Source organism: Aotus nancymaae, unplaced genomic scaffold (genome assembly GCF_030222135.1).
Source record: "Aotus nancymaae isolate 86718 unplaced genomic scaffold, 86718_ANA_hifiasm-v0.15.2.pri h1tg000020l, whole genome shotgun sequence".
NCBI lineage: Eukaryota > Metazoa > Chordata > Mammalia > Primates > Aotidae > Aotus > Aotus nancymaae.
This window is the reverse complement of record NW_026988432.1, coordinates 59,474,967-59,501,482: the sequence shown is the minus strand read 5'-3', so window position 1 is coordinate 59,501,482 and position 26,516 is coordinate 59,474,967. Positions and strand designations below refer to the sequence as shown.

The following is a 26,516-nucleotide window of genomic DNA, read 5'->3' as shown; positions in this document are numbered from 1 at the left end:
CATGGGGAGAAATGCCAGATATAGGTGACAGGGGGATGGAAGCAGCAAACCACCTTCCATGTATGTACCTATGCAACAATCCTGCGTGATCTGTACATGTACCCCAGAACCTAAAGTACAATAAAATAAATAAATAAATAAATCACAAAAAAACAAACATCCCTTCCCTCATTAAATTTCTCGATACCTTTATCAAAAATCAGTTGACCATAAATGTAGAGGTTTATTTCTGGATTATCAATTCTGTTCCATTAATATATATGCTTCTTCATATATAAGTACCATACTGATACTGTTGCTTTATAAAAAGTTTTGAAACTGCTGAATGTAAGTCCTCTTACATATTATATACAAACAATATTGTACAATATTGTTTGCCTGTGTAGTTCCTTCGTATTTCTATATAAATTTTAGAATCACCTTGTCAATTTCTACAAAGAACAAAGTCTACTGGGGTTTTGATTAGGATCATGTTGACTCTGTATATTAATTTTGAAAAAACGTGTCATCTTAATGTTGAGTCTTCTATTCCATGAACATGGAATACTTATTTATTTAGTTGTTCTTTCACTTATCATAATAATATTTTGTAATTGTCAAGGTACAAGTGTTATACTTCTTTGTTAAAGTTATTCCTTAGAATTTTATTATCTTTGATGCTATTATGAGTGGAGTTGTCTTAATTTTATTTTTGCATTTTTTATTGCTAATATATGGAAATATAATTGATTTTTGTGTTTTGATTTTGTATCCTATGACCTTGCTGAACTCATTTATTAGTACTAGCAATTTTTGTGTGTGTATTTTTTAAGATTTTCTACACATAGGATTATATCATCTGTAACAAAAGGTAGATTTACATCTTTTCAATTTTTAAAAAACTAATTACCCTAACTAGAACCTCCAGTAAAATGCTGAATAAAAGTGGCAAGAGCAGATCATTGCCTTGTTTCAATCCTAAGAGGAAAGCATTTGTTTTTTACCATTAAGTATGACAGGTGTAGATTTTTCAGAGATGGACTTTATCAGGTTAAGGAAGTTCCTTTCTATTTCTATTCTATTGAGAATTATTAATAAGAATGCTGACTTTTGTCAAATGGTTCTTCCGCATCTATTGAGGTGATAATATGGTTTTCGTTTTTTATTCTATTAATATGGTATATTGCATGAATTGATTTTCATATGTTAAATCCACCTTGCATTTCTGGGATACTCTTCACTTGGCTTTATATGTTGCTGGATTGTATTTTTTAACATTTTATGAAGAATTTTTGCATCTGTATTTATGATGGATATTGATCTGTAATTTCCTTTTATTATAATGTCTTTTTTTGGCTTTGATATCACATAATGTTGACTTTGTAGAATGAGTTGAAAAGTGTTCCCTTCTCTATATTTGGGGAAAAAAAGAGAAATGATTGGTATTGTTACTTTATGTATTTGATAGAATGCATTAGCGAAGCTATTTGGGCATGGGCTTTTCATTGTAGCAAAATTTTTAATTACGAATTCAAGTTATTTACTTGTTATTGGTCTCTTCAGATTTTTAAATTTTTTCTTGGGTTAGTTTTGGTAATTTGAGTCTTTATAGGAATTCTCCTATTTTGTCTAAGTTGTCTAATTTGTTGGCATAAAGGCATCTACATTATTTCTTTGTGAGCCTCTTAATTTCTGTAAGGTTGTTAGTGATGTCTCTTCTTTCATTCTTGATTTTAATAATTGTGTCTTCTGTTATTTATTGTCAATTTAGCAAAAGCCTTACTAATTGTCATGCTCTTTCAAAGAACCTTTTGTTTCATTAATTTTGTTGTTCTGTTTTCTGTTTCAGTTATTTCCCCTCTAATCTTTATTATATCGCCCTTCTGCTTGTTTTGTGTTTAGTTTTATCTTTTTCTGGCTTCTTATGATGGAAGCTTAAATTATTAATTTGAGACCTTCTTTTCTAATATAAACAAAGCTTTAAATGTCCCTTTAAGTACTGCTTTAGCTGTATCTCACATACTTTAAAATGTTGTTTTTGTTTTTATATAGTTTGAAGTATTTTCCAATTTCCTTTGTGATTTCTTTTTGACCAATAGGTTATTTAAAATATGTTGTTAATTTCCTTATATTTGAGGATTTTCTAAATTTCTTGCTATTTTGTATTCTTGTTTAATTCTTCTGTTATCTGAGAATATATTTTCCATGATTCTAGCCCTTTTAAATTGATTGAGATTGTTTTGTGGACTACCATATGAACCCTCCTTGAGAATGTTGAAAAGAATAAGTATTCTGTTGTCATTGGGTAAAATACTCAAGAAAGATCAGTTAGGCGAAGGTAACTGATACTGTTTTGGAAGTATTCTATGTTCTTGCTGATTTTTTAAATCTTGTCATTCTATCAATTATTGAGAGTGGAATATTGAAGCCTCTAGCTGTTTTTTTTTTAAATTTTGTCATTTTTACTTTATGTGTTTTGGGGATCTGTTGTTTGGTGTATACACATTTATAATTATTATGTTTTTCTGAGGAATTGACCCTTTTTATCATCATGAAATGTTTCTCTTTGTCTCTAATAATATTTCTTGATTTTTAATATGAATATAGCTTACCATTTGCATGGTACATCTTTTTTATTCTTTTACTTTAACAAATATGTGTCTTTAAATTTAGAAAGTTCCTTTTGTGGCAGCATATAAGTGGATTAGTGGAATCTTTTTTTTTTCCATTCAGTCTGACAACCTCTGCCTGTTCCTTGGAATTTTTATTCCATTTGCATTTAATAAAATTACTGATATATTTATATCTGCCACTTTTTGAAAATCGTATCTCTTTACTCCTTTATTGCCGTCTTTTGTGTTAAATGGACCTTTTTAGTGTATCGTTTTAATTCTTTTGTTTCTTGACTATATTCTTTGAGCTATTTTCCTAGGGATTGCTTTAGGAATTACAATATACATATTAACTTATCTCTATCTGCTTCACATAGTATCTACTCACTGAATATCAGTAAACATAGAAACTTTGCTCTAATATAGCTTCGTTTCCTTCTCCCTCCTTTGCACTATTTTCAAGTATATTACAACTGTGAATGTTGTAAACCCAACAATGCAATGCAATGAGTATTTTATACAACATTATGTCTTTTAAAGAATTTAAGGGAAGGCCGGGCACAATGGCTCACGTGTAATTCCAGCACTTTGGGAGGCTGAGGCAGGTAGATCTCTTGAGCTCAGGAGTTTGAGACCAGACTCGGCAACATGGTGAAATCCCGTTTCTACAAAAAATACAAAAATTAGCTGGGTATGGTGATGCATGCCTGTAATCCCAACTACTTGGGAAGCTGAGGTGGGAGGATGGCTTGAGCCTGGGAGGTTGAGGTTACAGAGTTATGATCACACCATTGCACCCCAGCCTGGGTGACAGAGCAAGACCCTGTTCAAAAAAAAAAAGGAATTCAATAGAATATATATATATGTAAAAATTTACATACATATATGTGTATAAGCTTATATGCATGTAAATTTATATGCATATGTATGTGTAAACTTATATACATATATGTGCATATGCATGTGTGTATGTGTATATGTACACACACTGTCTTTTGTATTTACCCAATTATTTACTTTCTGGTGTTCTCCATTTTTTTGTGGGGGTTTAAATTACAATTAAATTACCTTTAGTCTTTTTTTTTTTTTTTTGAGACAGAGTGCAGTGGTGAAATCTCGGTGCACTGCAGCCTCTGTCTCCCAGGTTCAAGCGATTCTCCTGCCTCAGCCTCCTGAGTAGCAGGGATTATAGGTGTGCACCACCATGCCCAGCTCATTTTCATATTTTTAGTAGAAACGGGTTTCCACCATGTTGGCCAGGGTGATTTCGAACTCCTGACCTCAAGTGATGCACCCACCTTGGCCTCCCAAAGTGCTTACAGGCCTCCCAAAGTGCTTACAGGATTATAGGCATGAGCCACTGCACCCAGCCAGATATAGAATTCTTGATTGACATTGTTTTCCAGGACTTAAATATGTTATGTCAGCGTCATTTTTCCTGACAAATTTACCATTAACAATATTATTCTTCCCCTGTGTGTAATGACTCATTTTACTCTTGATGCTTTCAGGGTTTCTCTCTGGCTTTGACTTTCAACATCCTGACTTTGACATTTCCAGTTCTGTGTATCTCTTTGTGTGTTATTCTACTTGGTTTTTTGGGCACCTTGGATCCATAGGTTAATATTTTCATCAAATTTTGGAGGCGTTAGTCTATTATTTATTCAAACATATTTTCCTGCTCCTTTGCTCTCTCTTCTCTTTCTGGCACTGCCATTACTCATATGTTAGTATGTTTGACATTGTCTCACAGATTTCTGAGGCTCTTTTAGTTTTTCTTTATTCCTTTATCTCTCTGTGCTTTAGAGTGGGTAATTTCTGTTTTCAACTTTATTGATTCTTTCTTCCCTTATTTAAAATCTGCTGTTGAGTCCCTCTAAGAAATTTTCATTTATTATTGTACTTTTTAACATGGATGTCCTTTGATTTTGTTTTATAATTTATACTTCTTTCTTGACATTCTCTATTTGTTGAGTCATTGTTGTAATACATTCCTTTAACTCTTTAAACACTGTTTCCTTCAGTCTTTGAACATATTTGTAATTGCTGCTTTGAAGTCTTCGTCTGCTAAACCCAAAATCAAGGACAACCCAGAGACAATTTTTGTTTAGTACTATTTTCCCATTGGTGTGGATTACATTTCCTATATCTTGGCATGTTTCATAACTTTTATTGTTTAAAATGGGACATGTCAGATAATATATTGTTACAATTCTAAATTCTGAATTTTCCCTGAAGTGTGTTGTTGCTGTATTTTGGTTTTGGTGGTTTTTTTTAGATGTAGTCTTGCTCTGTTGCTCTGTTGCCCAGGCTGGAGTGTAGTAGCGTGATCTCGGTTTTGTTTAATAATTGGCTGGACGTTTTTGTAGAATCTCTTTAACTTCTGTGTGGTTGCAGGTGTCTGCTCAGCTTTGTTTTGTTTTCTAAATTCTTGTTCTCATTTTTAAGCCTGAATTCCTAGGAATCACACTGTGATTGCCTAGGTTAATGACCAATGAGTGGTCAGACATTGTGCCCAAATGTCTCAAGACAGTAAAGCGTCCACCCTCTGGCAGTAAATCTCTGTGTGTGTGTTGGGGAGCACAGTTAAAGTGTGCAGGTAATTTTAAAATAAGTCTGGTTTTGCTTAGTTCCAGGCTGTCTTGCCTGTCCTCTGCACATGCGCACAAGCTAATAGCCAATGATGTGTGGAAAACTTGGCCTTCTCCAGTTTTTCCTACACATATGTGTATGGAGAGCTTATGAAGGCCCCTATGACTACCTTATTTCCCAGATCTTCCTGGTAAATTTCTGGCTGATCTACCAATCTGTTGCTTGCCCCAGGCCTGATTGTAACCTCAGGCTAGCTGAGCTGCTGGTCTTCCCTTGTTTATTTGCCACTTGGGTTGCTACTGTTATTCACAATGCTGCTGGATGTGGGGTTTTATCACACTCTGCCCCAAATCAAGTCAGTCTTCCCTGGCCGCTCCTTTTCATGCCTTTTCCCATCTTGGTTGAACTATCTTAAGGACTAAGCCAGGGGTAAGGAATGGGGGAAACCTAGGCAGGAATGATACACAGACTCACTCTGCTGATACCTGAATATCAGTTTTTTGTTTGTTTGTTTCTATAAATACAGTCAGTATAGTGTATGTCTTTAATTGATTTTTAGAGCCCCGATTGGTTATTTTTGACAATGTGTTCTATACCATCACTGCTTTGGGGAGAGGAACGGAGGAACTACTCCTTCCACCATACTGGAAGTCCCAACTCTGCATCAGTCATTTTTAATCATTACTCAGCTGATTCTGATGTGAAACAGAGTTGAGAATCCTTGAGTTAGGGTTTGATTACAGGAGAATAAATCTTTATTTTGCATCATTCAATAAACATTTATTGAGTCGTGTCAGGCACTGGGCACAGTGCTGAGGATATAAAGATCGTTGAGACCATCCCTCTTCTGGAGTAGTCACAGGCAGTGGGAAAGACAGAGAAACCAGTAATGCAGTCTAACCCTGATCATGTAAGGATGGGTGATGCTGGCTTTGGGAGCACAGTCAGCAAAGACAATTCCCACAGTTTATCCTTTCTCTGGAACGTGCTGAAAGACTGTCAGAATGTTTTCAGAAAATAACATAGCCATTAAGCGGACCTATACTTCCCATAAGCATGAATACATTTCTTCATCCTAGTGAACCTGGAACAATTTCCCCAAATTATATGGTGATTATAAACATAACTTTAAGGGGCCAGCATTTTACTTTATGTACAGTTTAATAAGTTTTTTTGTGCTTTATTTTTAGCTGTAAATGATGATTTCATAACTTCAACTTAGGTGAATAAATTCAGGAATAGCAATTCAATATCAAGGTCATTATGAGCAGTATGACGTGGTTTTATGGTCTCCTAACTGGGGAGTCTACAAAGACAAGCCATTGGGGTATAGAATGAAATAGTAACACTTCTTTTTAAAAAAAAAAAAATTAAATATGGTCTTTAGCTTTTTTCTATTGATTGAATGTTTCATAAATGAGACTATTTATACAGTAGTATATGGTTAGAACTTATAAATAAACAAATATATTTAGGTGGTATGCCTCCAGTATTTTTTAATTAAGAGTACTCAGTCATAAAAGTTGGAGATTCCAGCACTTTGGGAGGCCGAGGGAGGCAGATCACCTGAGATCAGGAGTTCAAGACCAGCATGGCCAACATGGTGAAACTCCATCTCTACTAAAAAATACAAAAATTAGCCAGGTGTGGTGGCACACACCTGTAATCCCAGCTACTCAGGAGGCTGAGGCAGGAGAATCATTTGAATTCGGAAGGCAGAGGTTGCAGTGAGGCAAGATCGCACCACTGCACTCCAGCCTGGGTGACAAAGTGAGACTCCGTCTCAAAAAAAAAAAAAAGAAGTTGGAGATGACTGGTATAGTGAAAAGAACACTAACCTGAAAATCAAGAAGAGATGAGTGCTAGTCCCAGTTCACCACCAACTCACTGTGTGAGCATGGGTGAGCTACAAACATTCTCCAGGCTTTGCTTTCCACATCTGCCAAATCAAGGGCCTGATATAAATATCTCTGAGTTCTCTTTTAGCTCTGAGATTCTCTAAATGGTTTTGTTTTTGCTTTTCTTGTTATAAAGTTGAACAAGCAGAGGGTTATAATATTTTCTGTTCACTATTTGAATTAGATGCTGGTGTAAGTCTACTTCTGAGTTCTTGGAATATTTCCAGGGAATGCATTTTGTACCTTGGCTACATCTCTTCCCTGTGGTGCTACCAGTCATAGATGTATGTGATAATGTCCTACACACTAAGATATGTATTTAAAATCTGTTAACTGTGGACAGAGTAACAAAGACATAGCATAATTGGTAGGGGAGTACAAAGAGATGTATCTAGATATAGATACAGTTACAGGCTCATAGATACCTGCGTGCACACACAGTCAACCCTTGCCTATTGCTTAATTGGATTGCTTTAATCAAAATTCAGAAAGCTTCAAGATTTAAGCTAAGTACATTAAAAAACACTACATGTAGTTTTAATAGGTAAGGACTGACACCAATCCATACATATTAAGTTTGATATCTACTCAGAAACTGAGTTGTTGGCTTATTTTCAAAATTTGGTTACATAAAAGCCCAAGAGGTTAGCAAGCCCTTGCTTAGCTCTTTGATTTAAGTTCAAAGAAATTTAAAATATACATATTCTATATAACTCCTCTAGGAACATTATTTAACTTTGAAATTTGATAGAGTCAGATGTCGGACTTCAGAGTTCATGGATCATGACAAAATAGACTATGGATGGTTTTTCTTAAGATAATTATGCTTATTATTACATAGTCACTTTCTTTAAAGTTTGTGTCTCTGATTTAGTTTTGTTGGCAGCTTCAATAAATAAATGTCTTAGCATTACTAAATCATTAGTTCACGTTGTATTTTAACATCTAATTCTTCACATACTCTTTATTAGAAATCAAAGTCTTGAAGAAATATTAGCATAATAAAAGTCAAGATCTTGTGTTTTCTAAATAATACTATATAACACACAACATCATAATGCTTTTTAAAAATTCTTCTGTTCCAAATAAAATATGAAGTGGAAGTTGATGAAAGAAAGTGCCATGAGTCTTTAGCATAAAGTTCAACTATTAAAAATCAGCTCCTACATTGGAAGGACATGCAAGAAAAAAAACCAGCTGCTGTGATTTACTTCTGAGAATGGAATACTCATATTATGGCACATTCTATTTAATAAATGCATTATTTCAACAATTTATCTTAAAGGATAAATGACAGAAAAAAAGAACAATGCCATGAAAAGAATGACAAATCATAGCTATTTTGATGTAAATAAATGTCGCAAAATAATGAGCTCATGAGAATATGACTGTAGCCACTCGAATGGAAGTAAAGAGAGAAAAGCAAAAGCAGAAAGACAGGAGAGAAATTAGAAATCCAACTGTTCTAGAAATGTGAAAAAAATGAAACTCTTAAGCCCTATAATTATTTCATTTTGGATGGTAAATGAATAAAGGGGTGAGGGGAAAATACCACTTTAAACTTAGATCTGTATAAGCACAGCCTGTACTTTGTGACCTGCTGGGGTATAGAATGCAGTCGTTTTGCTGCTGCCCAGGACAGCCAGCCAGGAACAAATGTCACCCTGGCTTCCAGTTGGTAACCAATCCACAAGCTTGAATTCAAAGTTCTAACCTTTAGTTTTAATGCTGATCATAGAAAAAGAGATAGATATTCCCTCCTGGGGTGGGGGTAGACAGTGGAGAAGGAAGAGTTTGGCCATTTCCATGAGACCTCCCCAGAGGATTCAAGATGCCCCTGCCTGCCCTACATGTCCTCAAAGCCCTGTGCTACTTGTCTTCTTGCATCGTCATATAACCATTTTGTACCATGTATATGCTTGACCTCTCTTCTGCTTTTGATTGGGTAATCCCTTTTGCTTTTTCAAATGATTTTCAAAGATTAGGAAATGGTCAAGTTTTGGATGGTTTGGAAGGTTTTTCTGTTTCAACTGGGCAGCTTGGCTTTTCCCACGTCACAATACCCCTATCACCTTGTCTTTAGATATTCTCTAGACCAGGGCCTTTTAAAAAATATATTAACTTTTTTTTTTAGAATAGTTTCAAATTTACAAAATAATTACAAGGATAGTGTAGAGAATTCCCATACAGACTCCTATTGTTAACATCTTTTCTTACTGTGTAGATCAGGGACTTTTAGCCCAGAGTCCACGGATTGACTTCAGGGAGTCCATGAACTCCTGAAGTTTATGCCAAATTATCTATGTTGGTATGAAAATGCATTTCATTTCATTCAACACTATATAGCTTAAGACTATTCATTTCATCCTTTTTCTCTGCTGTCTCTACTCTCATGTTTTCCACTTCCCTAGTCAATTGTTTGGTTTAATAGAACACTGCCTCCAAGTGCACATTTGCACCAGTATGTATGCATAGGAAGACAGAACTGATCAAAGGCTTCTTTATCACACCCTTGTGAATCACGGAGTCATTTGGTATCATGTGTTCCCATAAAATATATTAACTCTATTATTTGATAAGCCCCATGTCCCTTCAAAGACAGGAGTCACCTATAATACATAAAGGTCTCAGTGTAAACCAAGGGTTCTACATCAGAATCACCTGGGCTCCCTATCTAGAAAAGTGTGCATTTTAAATAATCTCCCCAAAGAATCTGGATGCACAATGTATCAAAACCATTTGTATAGACTGCCTAAGTTGGGCACAGTGGCTCACGCCTGTAATCCCAGCACTTTGGGAGGCTGAGGCGGGTGGATCACAGGGTCAGGAGTTCGAGACCAGCCTGGCCAACATCGTGAAACCCCATCTCTACTAAAAACAAAAATTAGCTGAGTGTGGTGGCGGACACCTATAATCTCAGCTACTCAGGAGGCTGAGGCAGGAGAATCATTTGAACCCAGGAGACAGAGGTTGCAGTTAGCCAAGATTGCACCATTGCACTCCAGCCTGGGCAACAACAGCAAAACTCCATCTCTCTCTCTCTCTCTCTCTCTCTCTCTGTATATATATATATGTGTGTATATATATATATACACACACACACACATATACACATATATACATACATATATATATATATATATAGACTGCCTATATATGTATATATATAGATGGCCTAAATTTCCAACATTGCATTAACACAAAAGGGCATTTAAAACTGTCATAAAAGCATCACTCTTTTCCCTTGAAACTTTAAGTGAGGAAAAAGCTATGAAATTACTGTAGCCATAAAATTGTCATCACTGTTTTTCTTTTCTGTCTATATAGAGTCCATTATTTGAAATCTTTCTAACTCTAATTCTAAAGATAAAAGGTAATTGTAACATTAGAGATCTAGGATTTGGTAAAAATTGTCCCCAGTTAAAACTTCCTGTATCAGTATTTTGAATATTATAAATGCCTTTTTGGTTATTGTCTGATGTTATGTGGTTTATTTCAGACTTACAGATTCCAGTCTGCTGTTAGATGATTATTCATCCAAGTTGAGCCCCAAACCCAAGAGAGCCAAGCACAGCCTTCTGTCTGGAGAAGAGAAAGAAAATGTGCCCAGCGACTACATGGTACCCATTTTCTCAGGACGGTGAGTGTGCTTTTCCTTCCTGTCTTTAATTATTAGAAAGTATATAGTAAGTGCTATAGGAATAGCAGATTATAGTCATAATTGCTGTGGACAGATTGTAGAAATAGCAGCTAACATTTATTGAGCACTTGTGAGATTATAGTAAAAGCAGCTAACCTTTATTGAGCACATACTGTATACTAATTGTGTAAGATCTGAGGAAGCTTAGAACCCTGCACTGAGAGACATGTGTTAATTGTGTTAAAAGGGACTTCTGTTTCAGAAATTTTGCTATCACATAGGATGGCTACATGACAAACAAGAATGATCAGAACTTAATGCTGCTTATAGAATTAGCTGGAATGGGAAAGGGATCTGGGAGTGCTGGTGATTGAACAGGACAGCCAGAGTAAAAATAAAGCTCCAAAACTATAAAATATTGGGTGATTTTTTATTATTGTGTATATATATTATATTATGTTATATTTTATGTATATATAAAATACATATATGAAAGTCCCACATAGGCCTGGTTAATGCAATGGGCATGCCCTCTGCACTCACAGTGTGCTTCTGGAAAATATCGTTACCTCTGCATGGCACCTGAAATTTCCACTTATACTCCAAATATGTGTATATTTGAGATAGGTTCTCACTCTGTTATCCAGGCAGGAGTGCAGGTTGCTCACTGCAACCTCAACCTTCCAGACTCAGGCAATCCTCCTACCTCAGCCTTCCGAGTAGCTGGGATCACAGGCAGGAGCCACCAGCCCAGCTAATTTTTTAAAAAGTTATTTGTAGAGATGGGGTCTCACTATGTTGCCCAGGATGGTCTTGAACTCATGGGCTCAGGTGTTTTTCCTTGCTTGGCCTTCCAAAGTGCTGGAATTATAGGCATGAGCTACCATACCTGGCCTGGGTGAACTTTTTTTAAAAACCCAAGATGATATGGTTAGGTAGATGAAAAATATCTTGGTTGTCAGTGTGGTTTTAATTATTATTCATTGGGGGCAAAATCCCATCATAATTTGAATGCCTTGTTCAATGGGAAATAAATTGCTATTTACTTTGAGGTAGACTTCAAACAAAATTATCACAAAATCACAAGTCTGTGTGATGCCAATTTTCTATCTTTATTACATAAGCATTTTTTTTTAATTTTGAGCAGTAATCATATTCAAAGGAAAACATGTCCTGGACACCAAGATTAAAGCTGAACAGGAACTTTCTGGTTCATCTCCTATTTATTTCCCTTTGAACAGAGAGAGTTATTCCCATAGCTCAGGTGACACTCAAAGTGAGGCCATCCTCTAAGAGCAAATGTCATGGAAAAGTAGATCCTCTTGGAAGTCAGGAAATAATTTTGTTGTGATTGATGGTGACCTACTTCTGTCGCTTGTGTTTTTCTTTCCATTGCCCTCTGACAGTTCCTTTCTGACTTGTGTCAGAGGCTAATGTCATAATTGCTCTGAACCCAATTAGGAAGGTAAAGGGATAAATAACATTCTATTTTTAGCTTTTTATATCATATCTTTACTATCTCTGATTTTTTTAAGTGAACTTTCCAGACGAACATGCTTTTGTTGCTAAGTATGCATGCCCAGCCTTTTGGCTGCTTCACAGTAGCTTAATGTAACTCTCATTCCTTATAGGAGATGGTAAGCTAGGAGTAAAGTCTTTTGTCTCCAGTATTTTTCCCACTCTGTTTCAAAAAATCATTTAAAAACCACATCAGCTTAACACCAGCCAAAATGGCATGACTCCACCTGGCAGGGCACAAAATGAAGCTTCTCACTTCTAACATCTTCTCCCTGCTCTGTGCTCTGTCCACGCCAAACTATTTGTCTCTTCCAGGCCAGTCTCAAGAAATGATCATTTACCAAATAAACTGTGATAACAGAAGATGTGAATAAAAATTGATTGTCTAGGCTTTATTTTCTAGTTCACCATTCTATCTATATGGCATCATCGCCTAAACTCTATTACTGTGTCAAAAATAACATTTCACAGTGGTTTTGGCAGTATTAATCTGAGGAGAGGATAGGAAAGAAATGAATATTTGTTCAGTGTCTATTATTATTTGCTGGGAATCATGCAAGGTGCTTTATATAAACCATCTTGCTAAATCTTCCATACAACCCTGCAGAGATATTAATGTATCAGTGTTTTGGATAAGGAAATCATGGCTCAGTGACTTGCTGAAAGTCCCATGCCTGGGAGGGTAAGAATTGAAAGTCCCATGTAGGCCTGGTCAATGCAATGGACATGCCCTCTGTACTCACAGTGTGCTTCTGGAAAATACCGTTTCCTCTGCATGGCACTGGAAATTTCCACTTATACTCCAGTAAATCGGGTAAACTGTGTCAACAAGAGATTTTGAATTGAGACTGTCAGAGATTTGCAGAATACTGGGAGATTTTAAATTTATTTTTACTATATAGTAGTATACTTTTATCACGTTAGCCTCACAGTTTTGCTTTTGTGTCCAGATTATGGAAGGGTTATAACTGATAAATCCTGACTTTTACTTAAAGGAGAATATCCCTGCTGCCCTGGATCTAACATATTTGTTAAGTGTAGTTGCCATGTGAAATAATTACAGTTTTTTTTTCAAAGTTTCACTTCTTTGTAAATGGAAAAGGCAAGGAGACTATCACTTCATTGAGCCCTCTAGAGCTGTGTCAGCATGTCCAGTATCAGTAGTAATGAAAACTTAGATATAAAGTTCTCTTACTTGCAGCTTGGGGCAAGACTAGCATTGAATATGATCCATTATTACATGAATTGAAACAGATCACAAAGCTCATTTCACATCTCCCTAGTTTGTATTGACTTCTATAGAGAATTTCAAGTAAATTCTCCTGATGGTTTGTTTTGTATTCACTTAGTAATTCATTCACTTCCCATCTTGTTAAAAAAAGAATGATAATGGACATGTTACTAACATCTGGAGTAGGGATTAGCTTATTATTATTTACACAGAGAGAGAAAAACCGTAAAATTTACTCATTACATTTAGTCAGAAACAACGTGGACTCATCTTCTCTGCCAGATGTTTTAGGAATATTCCATGAGAAACCCCAGACTCGGCAAATGTTTGCTGCATAGATTCAGATGCTAGGAACTTGCAAACACAATGGCAGCATTTGCTTACATTCTGAAGTAATCATTCTTGGAATGTACAATTCTGAGTTATGAGGCCTAAGGAGACTGAATTTCAAGAGAACCTTCAATATAATCAATACACTCTTTCACTAAAACATTTGAGGAGGTTTGCAACAAAAGGCATTGAAATACGTTGAAATAATTAAAATATTTTTAAACAACATGAATAAATCACAGCACAGATTCTGTCATAAAGTGCCACAGTAGGCATTGCATTTGGGATGTACCACTCCCTTGCTATTGTCATCACGAATAATAAGTTACATTTATAAAAGTCACCACTTCCATTACACAAGTTTGATAATTTCTTAGTGTATAGTATAGGTACACACATAGTATATGCACACACAACATGTATTATCTTAGAAAGAAACCCAGAAGGCATAAGGAACCTCATGTAAATTCAGAACTTTTTCATACATGCAACAACTCCAGGCAATGCATTACATCAGCAAAGTGACAGAATCCAGATCAAGTTCCTACTGATGTATCAGGGTCACAGGCACACAAACTAGATCTCATCTGAATATGGCTTTTCTGGAAAGGAATCATAATCTTTTATCATAAACAAAATCATATTTAAACACACTAAGCCAACCAGTGAGACGACCTTGGGCAAGTTATCTAACTTCTCTGAACCTCGTTACCATATATCTAAAACAGAAATAATAATTTATCTCGGCCAGTCACAGTGGCTCATGCCTGTAATCCCAGCACTTTGGGAGGCTGAGGCTGGTGGATCACATGAGGTTAGGAGCTCGACCTGACCTCAGCCTGGCCAACATGGTGAAACCCCGTTGCTACTAAAATTACAAAAAATATTAGCTGGGCATGGTGGCAGGTGCCTGTAATCCCAACTACTTTGGAGGCTGAGGCAGGAGAATTGCTTGAACCCAGGAGGCCTCGAGGTTATAGTGAGCCAAGATCGTGCCATTGCACTCCAGCCTGGACTACAAGAGTGAGACTCCGTCTCAAAAAAAAAAAAAAAAAAAGTTTATCTCATAGGGTTTGTATGGGGATGAAACAAGATAGTGTATGTGAAACGCACCAGGGCCATAATAGGTGTTATTGTTACTGTTATCATTATTGTTGCTATTTGTTAAGGCAAAAAACACTTCTGTACATGAAGCGTCAGCTTCTGATATACCAGGTTTTTCTATATCAGATTTTCTTTTGGTGCAAGATAATAGTGTCTGAGGTGTGGTACTTTGAACTTAGTAAAATCACAAAATCTTATCACTGCCATCCATACGTTTTGCCATTTTTGTGTTTTAGTCAAATGCATGTCAGTGGAATTACAGATACGGAAGAAGAAAGAATTAAAGAAGCTGCTGCTTATATAGCCCAGAGGAATCTTCTTGCTAGTGAGGAAGGAATCACAACATCTAAACAGTCCACGGCATCCAAGCAGTCCACGGCATCCAGGCAGTCCACGGCATCCAAGCAGTCCTTGGCATCCAAGCAGTCCACGGCATCCAAGCAGTCCGTGGTTTCCAAACAGGCCACGTCCACTCTCCAACAGGAAGAAACTTTTGAAAAGAAGTCAAGGAAAGTTGCTATTCGAGAAAAGGCAGAACAGCTGTCCCTGAGGAAAACAGTAAGAAAAGACAGTTTAACATAACTTACAAGGTGGAAATCCATGTCACAAGTTATGTGTGTGTGTGTGTGTGTGTGTGTGTGTGTGTGTGTGTAGATATAGATTGATTTGTTTCTTTTTTTTTGAGATGGAGTCTTGCTCTAAAGACAGTTTAACATAACTTACAAGGTGGAAATCCATGTCACAATTTGTGTGTGTGTGTGTCTGTGTGTGTGTAGATACAGATTGATTTGTTTCTTCTTTTTTTGAGATGGAGTCTCACTCTGTCTCCCAGGCTGGAGTGCAGTGGCATGATCTCCGCTCACTGCAGCCTCCACCTCCTGGGTTGAAGCGATTCTCCTGCCTCAGCCTCCTGAGTAGCTGGGATTACAGGTGCATGCCACCACACCCGGCTGATAATTTGTATTTTTTTTTTTTAGTAGAGATGGGGTTTTGCCATGTTGGCAAGTCTGGTCTTGAACTCCTGACCTCAAGTGATCCACCCACCTTACCCTCCTAAAATGCTGGGATTACAGGTATGAGCCACCGCACCCAGCTGATTTGTTTCAAATGAAAAAATATGTGGTCTTTTGGCGAAACAAAACGTAAGAAAACAAGGAGAAAGACATTAAAATATTAATATGTAGGTCAAAGAAAGCAAGCAATAGTTTTAAACGCCATGGAATTTTATGTTTTAAGGAAAGTAATGATTTTTTAAAAACCTTAAGAAATCCACCTTAAAGAAGTGAAATATGGCCAGGTATGGTGGCTCACACCTGTAATCCCAGTTTTAGGAGGCCAGGCAGGAGGATTACTTGAGGCCAGGAGTTCAAGACCAGCCTAGCCAACATGGTGAAACCTCATCTCTACTAAAAATACAAAAATCGGCCAGGCATGGTGGTGTATGCCTGTAATCCAAGCTACTAGGGAGGGTGAGGCACAAGAATTGCATGAACCTGGGAGGTGGAGGCTGCAGTGAGCCGAGGTTGCACCAGTGCACTCCAGCCTGCTTGCAAGACAGAGCAAGAGTATATCCAAAAAAAAAAAGAAAGAAAGGAAAAAGAAATTAAAGATGTTGCTTAAGCTTAAAATGTTAAATGTTCGATAACTACATCTGTTCTTAAAAGGGAGAAGTGAGTGCATCTTATCCAAACAAAATTAAGCTTCCAAATGGAAAAATAAAACTTTTGGTTTCTATTTGTTATTTCAGCACCAAAAGTCACTTTGATTTAGTGGTATCTTGGTAATATGTTTGTTTGCTTATTTGTTTTTTCAGTTAGAAGAAACCGAGGCATATCATGCCAAGTTAAATGAAGACCATCTTCTCCATGCTCCTGAGTTTATCATTAAACCTCGATCCCACACGGTTTGGGAGAAAGAGAATGTAAAATTGCACTGCTCCATTGCAGGCTGGCCAGAACCTCGTGTCACATGGTATGTTATCTTTATGAAAGCTAACAGAATTCATTACACAACGTTAAGTTCACCTCTAGTGAAAACACACAGAACAACCATATGCAAGAGTCAAGGAAGGCATCTACAAGATTGTATGGGTTTTCAAAAGACTGAAGAAGTGTATTCAGATGAATTTTTATGTATGGAAAGAAAAAACAGTCTTGCATATATATGCTACATGATAATACTCTATAATCCTGTTATACAAATGGGTCTTTATTTTATATGAAGTATTGCATTTTAGTCAACATATTTACACACCAAGTATATGTCTGTAACTGCTATGAATGATAAAAGTAAAAATTAGCTTCCATCAATGAACTTTACGCAACATGGCAGGATTTTGTGATCGGAAGCAATTCTGCCTTTTACAAATAACTAAAACTCAGAAGGCTTCCATCTCTACCCATCATGTGAGCTGAGGCCTTAATGTGCCTGCCTTTCTGCCTCCCTTCCCTCCTTCCTTCCTTCCTTTCCCTTTCTTTTTCTTTTGTTCTTTCTCTTTTTAAATTTTTTTTTTAAACCAGAGAGCTTAAGTAAGTACATCAATGTGTTTTCTGACACCAAGCAAAAGAAAGAATTGGAATGGCAGATAGTACCCAACATGGGTCATATTTTCTTTCCATAAAGAATAAGCACTCTTTTTCTCCTTCCATAATATATCCTATTGCAATTGTCAATAACTTTGTGATCCCTAAACTGAGAACTTTCCTGTCATATGTCACAAATATCTGCCATAGACAGCAGAAGTATGAAAAGAATTGAGCCAATTAAAAAAGGTATTTCAGTTTTACTCTTGGATGCAAATACCTGCATCCAAGAGTAAAACTGAAATATCTTTTTTAATTAGCTCAATTATTTGCTTATCTTCAGGAGTGGTGGTAAATGCACCTTAGGTTGCAGTATAAACACTACATGAATGTCACTGTCACCCAGAGGGTCTGCCTCCTTCTTCTTTTTTTCTGTTATTTCTAAAGTTGATCAGATGCCTGCATAGCACTGTGGAGGTAGCTGATAAGATAAACCCACTTAACTCTCTAAGGTTATTCTTTTTTCTTTGAAGATGGAGTCTTGCTCTGTCACCCTGGCTGGAGTGCAGTGGCACGATCTTGGCTCACTGCAACCTCCACCTCCCGGGTTCAAGCGATTCTCGTGCCTCAGCCTCCCGAATAGCTGGGATTACAGGCACCCACCACCACACCCGGCTAATTTTTTTTTTTTTTTTTTGTAGAGACGGGGTTTCACCATGTTGGCCAGGCTGGTCTCAAACTCTGATCTCAAGGGACTCCTTACCTACGTTGGCCTCCCAAAGTGTTGAGACTACAGGCGTGAGCCACCATGCCCAGCCTCTAAGGTTATTCTTAAAGAGCACATGATGAGTTTTACCTGTAATCTTGAGCTGTCTTTGATGATTTTGAATTTACTTACAATTTTTCTAGGTATGTAAACTCTTCAGGGCTTCTGAGTTTGGAAACCAAAGAATAAAAATCAAAGCTGGCTATGAATTATCAGGACAAATAATTTATAGTAAACAAAAATGAGAATGATGGAAACATATTTCTATAAAAATGAAGTTTAAAACAATCAATTTACGTCGGGCATGGTGGCTCACACCTGTAATCCCAGCACTTTGGGAGGCCATAGTGGGTGGATCACAAGGTCAGGAGATCAAGACCAGCCTGGTCAAGATAGTGAAACCCTGTCTCTACTAAAAATACAAAAAATTAGCTGGGCATGGTAGCAGGCACCAGTAATCCCAGCTACTCGGGAGGCTGAGGCAGGAGAATCGCTTGAGCCTGGGAGGTGGAGGCTACAGTGAGCCGAGATTGAACCACTGCACTCCAGCTGGGCGACAGAGTGAGACTTTGTCTCAATAAATAAATAAATAAATAAATAAAATCAATTTACAAGCTTTAAAATAGAAAAGTAAGTTAGTAATCACTCTGCCTTTGCCTGCTGTTTTCTGTGATTACAGAGTTGCACAATTTGGCTTGTTAAAGGGAAATCTTGAAAAACCAATTACTTCCCACCTCAAAAAAAAAATTTTCAAAACTTTCATATGAAATGCACAAACAATAACAAATTTTTAGCTGCAAGAAATATTAGTAAAAATAGTTCTTCTTTCATAAATTAAAATGTATAATAAATGAATAATTAAAGGCCTTTGTTAAATACATGCATTTATTATACAGTTTCCTATTTGTGTTTTCCCACTTTTAAAAAAATTAAAGATGATTATCAAAAAGATACAAAGTAGCCTCTGGGAGATAAATATTCAATTCGTAAGCATTTATTTATTCTGTTAAGTACATAGCAACTTGAATAAAAACCCAGCCACGTGCCCTTGATAGTTTTATTAAGCAAAAGCAATGTGATTTCACAAAAGCAAAGCTCAACTTCAGAGATTAGACTCCTTACATTGTGACCTGTGGATCTGGAAAAATGTAATTTAAAAAATGGAAACTTTCCAGAAAATTAGGAGATGACTGAACTGTTAACCCTTCAAATTCCAGTTACTTTAAAAATAGAAATACTGTCCATTTGTAGTTATCCTCACTAACTGGACATGGACAAAGCTTTCCCAGGTGGCTTTGAAATATTCACATCCTTTACCTGAGGATGTTACGTCCTAGGGGGTCCTTTCAAACAAAAGGGAAGGCACAGAGACAAGCTTCCTCTCCGGAAGGACTGGATGAGCTTCCTCTGGTACCTGCACCCCCTTTAGTGCTCTTGGAGAGAACAACTCCCTCCAGCCCCGTGCAAAACATCAGTCCTAGCGACTCCATTCCTTATTGTACATTCTCCCACGAGGGACAGACCAAAGCATTTCACAGATAGTCTCCTTGCCTTGCAAACTAAATGAAAAATAAATATTGAAACAAACAAACAACAAGGCTTCAGTGAGCTCTGATCACACCACTGCATTCCAGCCTGGGCAACAGAGCAAGACTCTGTTTCTTAAAAAAAAAAAAAAAAAGGCTGGGCACTGTGGCTCACGCCTGTAATTTGGGAATGATGGCACGTGCCTGTAGTCCCAGCTACTCGGGAGGCTGAGGCAGGAGAATCACTTGAACCTGGGAATCGGAGGTTGCAGTGAGCTGAGATTGCACCACAGCATTCCAGCCTGGGTGACAGAGTGAGACTCTGTCTCAAAAAAAAAAAAAAAAAAAGAATTGGTAGACAACTAAGAACATAGTGAACTATACCTGAAAGCAAGATTTGTCCTGGGTAAAGCTGGAACTTGGAGAATCAGCAGATAACTGATGATTGGAAATGGCAGTAAACAGGGTCAGGTTCAGGTTTTGTGGGCATGAAGCTGATAAAACTTGGAGGGCATTCTACAAAATAAATGAATAAATTAGCAGTATAAGCTAGGTCATAAGGTATTGCAGGGATTTGGGTAGTGAGAGACCCTGAAACTTAAGCTTCATTTACTTCAAGTTAAATCCACCTCTGGGAGTTGACTTCTGGGTGGGATTAGTATATCTTCCTGGGAATGTTTTTAAAAAGTCATTAACTGGGCCTGGTGAGGTGGCTCACACCTGTAATCCCAGCACTTTGGGAGGCCAAGGTGGGCAGATCACTTGAGGCCAGGAGTTTGAGACCAGCCTGGCCAACATGGGGAAACCTCACCTCTACTAAAATACAAAAATTAGCCAGGCATGGAGATGAATGCCTGTAATCCCAGCTATTAGGGAGGCTGAAGCAAGAGAATCGCTTGAACTCAGAAAGCAGAGATTGCGGTAAGCCAAGATGGCACCACTGCACTCCAGCCTGAGCAACAGAGTGAGACCCTGTCTCAAAACAAAACAAAACAAAACAAAACAAAACAAAACAACCATTCACTGGAGCACAATTGACTTTGCACTGCTGGTACAGAGCACAAAATCTTCAGTAAGCAGCCTTCTCCTTGAAGAGCTGGGAACCCACAACCCAAGCAAGAACCAAGATCATTGGTGATGACATTGCTGGCATTTATACGTTTTTGGTATCTGATTGCAGCTTCCTGGGTCTGATGCTGAGGACAAGTATGATGGGAATATTGAGAATGCCCTTCCTGAATATCAGGAGGTTAATTGAAGGGGTAAATTTGTGACGATCTTCATGTAATCACACTGCCTCCACTCGTAGCAGTTAAGTCCTTAGCCACGTCTTTCAAAGGCACGTGTGCTGGGCCTGGCTCCATCAGAGCGCTTTCCAAAGAGGGTTTGGCTCCAGGTTTCCACTGGGCACCCTTACGTCATGGGAGTTCCTGAGGCCTAACAGATGATACAAACACTCAGCAGCCGCTCTCCAACCAATCCCACTTTACTAACAAATCTATTTATGTGGAACCTAGAGGTTACCCAGAGAGCACTGAATGACAGGGCACACATCCCTCATTAAGGTCAGGTGCAGAGACGGGATGCAGTACCGTCCTATTCCCAACTCGCTCTGAGAGCAGTTAGTTACAGACCAGGTACGGTGGGTCACATCTGTAATCCCAGCACTTTGGGAGGCCAAGGCAGGATCACCTGAGGTCAGGAGTTTGAGACCACCCTGACCAACATGGAGAAACCCCATCTCTACTAAAAATACAAAATCAGCCAGGTGTGGTGAGGCATGCCTGTAATCACAGCTACTCAGGAGGCTAAGGCAGGAGAATCGCTTGAACCTGGAAGGCGGAGGTTGCTGTGAGCCGAGATCACGCCACTGCACTCAGCCTGGGCGACAAGAGTGAAACTCCGTCTCAAAAAAAAAACAAAATAGGCCGGGCGCGGTGGCTCACGCCTATAATCCCAACACTTTGGGAGGCCGAGACGGATGGATCACGAGGTCAAGAGATCGAGACCATCCTGGTCAACATGGTGAAACCCCGTCTCTACTAAAAATACAAAAATTAGCTGGGCATGGTGGCGCACGCCTGTAGTCCCAGCTACTTGGGAGGCTGAGGCAGGAGAATTGCTTGAACCCAGGAGACGGAGGTTGTGGTGAGCCGAGATCGTGCCATTGCACTCCAGCCTGAGTAACAAGAGCGAAACTCCGTCTCAAAAAAAAGAAAAAATAAAGAAAGAAAGAAAGAAAAAAAGTTAGTTACAGAGGATGCTGCTCCACCCCCACTGTGAAGCTGGCCATCCTGCAGGAGGACTCTGTCATCATAGAAGGCAAAATACATATGTAGTGGAAAAAAACTGAAGTTTTAAAATTTAATAGGGTACATTTATGTAATAACTTGTATAATAATAGTCTTTCTGTTTAAGAGGAGAAGAAAAAAGCATTTATGTTTGTGTTTGTTTTATTTGCATAATGAAATTCTGGAAGGATATGTAAGAACCTAAGAAAAGCTTTGACCCTGACGGGAAGCCTTGTAAAAGGAGACAAAAGTGCTGGGAAGTTACCAGGAAGGGTTCGCTATGCACCCTTTATTCTTTCTGGTTCTTGAACCATCTAAATGTATTACCTAGTCAAATTTTAAACATTATATAAAATAGTTGAGAAGGAAAAAGTTTTCTTTAAAAGGAGAGAATGGTGTTAATTGTATACTTTTTACAGAGCGGGATTCATTCAGTTGGGTTTCTGGCCTGAAGCCTATATTGAATTTGTCAATGGAAATGTTAATTGTAGCCCGCAGGAAGATTAGGTGAACTCACTCAAGCAATGTGTTGGTATTAGTGGGTACTTGTCATTCACTCTCTCACTTGCACTCAAGCTTTCATATCTATATATTGAACACTGGACTAGATAGATCCTCAAGCAAAACATTTACAATACATGTTTAAAATTATTCCGTTTCAGGTAGGTGAGGTGGCTCATGCCTGTAATCCCAGCACTTTGGGACACCAAGGTGGTTGGATCATTTGAGGTCAGGAGTTTAAGACCATCTGGTCAACATGGTGAAACTCCATCTCTACTAAAAATACAAAAATTAGCCAGGCCTGGTGGCAGGCATCTGTAGTCCGAGGTACTCGGGAGGCTGAGGCAGAAGAACTACTTAAACCCGGGAGGTGGGGGTTGCAGTGAGCTGAGATTGTGCCACTTCACTCCAGGCTGGGGGACAGAGTGAGACTCTGTCTCAAAAAAAAAAACAAAAAAAAAACTTCAGTTTCACCCAAAAGTCATTGTCAAATAGATACTTAAAGAAATTAGTCATTAAGCCCATTATAATAAGTCAAAACCAAGAAATAAAATAGTTATGAAGGCAGAGATTTGGAAAACTCTTCTATTTTCACAAATTATGAAGATCCGTAAATTTCATAATAGAATCATGCATTGAGTTTATTTTCAAGATTAGAATTATTTATCACATCTTTAAATTTAGCAGTTACTATCATATTATCATTGAAAAAACAGCCTATATTTAAAATGGTTAACACAAATTATTTACAACAGTTTTCCAACATAAGGATTTGGAGTTTTATTTTGCATTTTTCTTACTTAATTCCAAAATCTATCCCAATGGGATTTCTCTCTCTCTCTCTCTCCCCACTTTAGTTTTTAAAGTGGGTGTATAGCGATTCATTCAAAACAGGAGGTTGGATTCTAAGCAGCAATCTCATTTGTGGTGAGATTCAGTATGTTAAACATCATCTTTGGCTGGGCACGGTGGCTCACACCTGTAATCCCAGCACTTTGGGGGCTGAGGCCAGCAGATCATCTGAGGTCAAGAGATCGAGGCCATCCTGGCCAACATGATGAAACCCCGTCTCTACTAAAAATACAAAAATTAGCTGGGCATGGTGGCGTGCACCTGTATTCCCAGCTACTCCGGAGGCCGAGGCAGGAGAATCACTTGAACCCAGGAGGCAGAGGTTGCAGTGAGCCGAGATCAGGCCACTGTACTCCAGCCTGGGTGACAGAGTAAGACTCTGTTTCAAAAAAAAAAATCATTTTGGTGTGCATTATTTGTTGATAGAAAATAATTTTTGTGAAGGCTTTTGCTTGACCATGCTTTACGCTGCCAAAGAGTTTTTACTGTGACCCTATGCTATCAAAGTCAGCCCAACATCCAAACTAACATTTGTCCAGGAGAATTGTGTGTTTTACACACATAAAGGAAATGTTACTGGAAAAACTTATAGTATACTGAAAGCTCATTAACAATTCATAGACATTACATAAAAATGATAAGGGAGATGGTACATATCTGAATATTCACAGGGATTTAAGAAAGCTTTTGACACATAATCCCAGGGTGTGGACTAATCTCCAAAATTAGCCAATGACTATTCAGCTTGGAATTTCACTTTCCAGAAATAACAGCTGTGCAATATATACAGAATGGGCCCCAAATCCTTCTTTTCTTCCCTAACTTGAAGCTAAAGACAGCCAGTCTCAAGTGACTCCAAACCTAAATGCCTCACTGGGTGAAATGCCTTGGAGAATAGAATCAAATACCTTTCTGACTTAATCCTTGCCCACTGCTTTAAATGAAGAATTTCTCACATTGGTATTTGGAGCTCCAGAGAAAAGACTACAAGCTCTGCAGTCAAAGTGGTGTCTGATACGTGTGTGTACTTTAAACCCATTTCTCTTGCCAGGTGGTGATAATAGAAAAGTCATTAGCTGGAGGAAAGGCATTAAGATGCTAAATTGAGTGGTACTGGAAGAAAAGGATGGTGAAGCAACCGTGGGACCTGCAAAATAGTTTTTTATTTCATTAATTGATCGATCGATTGATTGATTGATTGATTGAATTTTTGAGACGTCTTGTTCTATGGCCAGGCTGGAGTGCAGTGGCATGATCCCAGCTCACTGCAACTTCCGTTTTCCAGTTTCAAGCAATTCTCCTGCCTCAGCCTCCTGAGTAGCTGGGACTACAGGCGTGCACTGCCATGCCCAGCTAATTTTTTTTGTATTTTTTAGTAGAAACAGGGTTTCACCGTGTTGGTCAGGGTGGTCTTGATCTCTTGACCTCATGATCCACCCTCCTTGGCCTCCCAAAGTGCTGGGATTACAGGCATGAGCCACCACACCCGGCCCTATTTTATTTTTAAAAATTTATTTTTTACAGACATGGGGTCTCACCATGTTACGCAGCTGACCTCAAACGATCCTCCCACCTCAGCCTCCCAAAGTTCTGGGATTACAGGCATGAGCCACCACTTCTGACCTGCAAAATACTTTGTAATGCAAATTTTATAGAGATATGAGCAATACTTTTGATGAGAAGCCAAATTGAGTGTCACTGAGTCATTTGGTCAAACAGCACATGTCACAGCCTTTGGTATCACAATGCCTTTCTTAGGCAAAGAGAAACCACCGAAAACCCTCCGGCACAAGAGCAGAGCCAGAGCGAGCTTCTGAGTCCAGTGTGAAATTACCTAAATCAATCAAATAAGAAGAGCATGTGGATTAACATGTTCTACCCTGTTCTTCATCAAAACGGGGAATGCTGAAAACTAGCAGTGGCCAGTAGATTTCTTTTTCCAGGCCATCTCTGATCAGATAGTCCTGTCTGCTGGAGCCCTGTGTTGAGACAGCTGTCTGAGGCTGCTGGCAGGGAACAGCACTGCATCAACTTGCAGGGTCTTCTGTGTTTGGAGAAGGTTATGTTGCTGCACCTGCCACGCAGCTGCGATTCTTGAGCCAGTCCCACCCTCTGCATTTCACATCTGAGGGAACTGAGACTCAGAGCGTCAGCTTACTCTCTTCGTATGCATTCGTTGAAAATCATCCAACTTTGGGAGGTGGAGGCAGGAGGATCGTTTGAGACCAGGAGTTTGAGACCAGCCTGGACACACAGTGAGACCTCATCTCTATTTATTTAAAATAAAATAAAAAATAACATAAAATCATCCATATCGTGACATATATTTTGTCAGAACTCTGTTCTCTCAGCTAAAAAAATTATGAAGCAACAATTAATCTATTGCATTACATTGATAATTCTGTTCAACCCAATTTAACCAACTGAGGGCCTGCTGTTTGCCCATGACTCATTCTTCCTCAGGAGTGGAAATAGAAGTAAATGTGGATCAGACCCAGTTCTCAACCTCAGGAGCTTGACAACTTAATAGAAGAGACACATATCCAGCCATAATTTTGATAAATATTGTATTTGGTAATTTGAAGAAAGTGACCCTGATGCAGAGAGGCAGGAACAATTCATATTGTATCACATTTTAGGGAGAAGTTTATTGAAGAAGTGGCATTTGATCTGAATCTTGAAGCATGAGTTGGGGTTTTACTAGATGGAGAAGAGTGATTTTTTTTTTTAAGTGTAGAAAATGAATAATGTGCTTTAGGGACATAGGGGTGTATGTGTGTGAGAGAGAGAGTTGGGGAAAGGAAGGAGCTGACAAGCCAATATTCTTCCTTTCTTTCCCTTTCCATTATGTTCCCTCCTCCCAAACCTCCTTATGATCATGTCCACAAATCTGAAGAAATGAAATGCAGAGAGAACAATTGGAAAATGGAAGCATCATATGGATCAGCAGCCAGGCTGCCGGTTCAAAGTCCCCCTCTGCTGTTCCTGGCTGTGTGACTGGGCAAGTTCCTGAAACCCTCATGCCTTGGTTTCTTCATCTGGGAAATGAGGTTAAAAACAGCACTATCTCATATGGTGATTGTGAGGACTGAACTTACCAATGCATACATAAAGCACTTAGAGCATTGCCTGGCTCGTAGTCAATTCTCTGTGT

The 26,516-nt window shown here is 38.3% G+C and overlaps 1 protein-coding gene across 1 annotated transcript in view; it reads left to right on the top strand.

The window, feature by feature from the left end:
- The window catches only part of LOC135276074 (myomesin-1-like), a 148,739-nt gene that overhangs the window by 17,948 nt on the left and 104,275 nt on the right, over positions 1-26,516 (top strand). Inside the window, exons 3-5 of the mRNA XM_064379371.1 lie at positions 10,581-10,721; positions 15,141-15,462; positions 16,718-16,875. Coding sequence (XP_064235441.1) covers positions 10,581-10,721; positions 15,141-15,462; positions 16,718-16,875 — 621 coding nt within the window. The remainder of the gene's footprint in view (positions 1-10,580; positions 10,722-15,140; positions 15,463-16,717; positions 16,876-26,516) is intronic.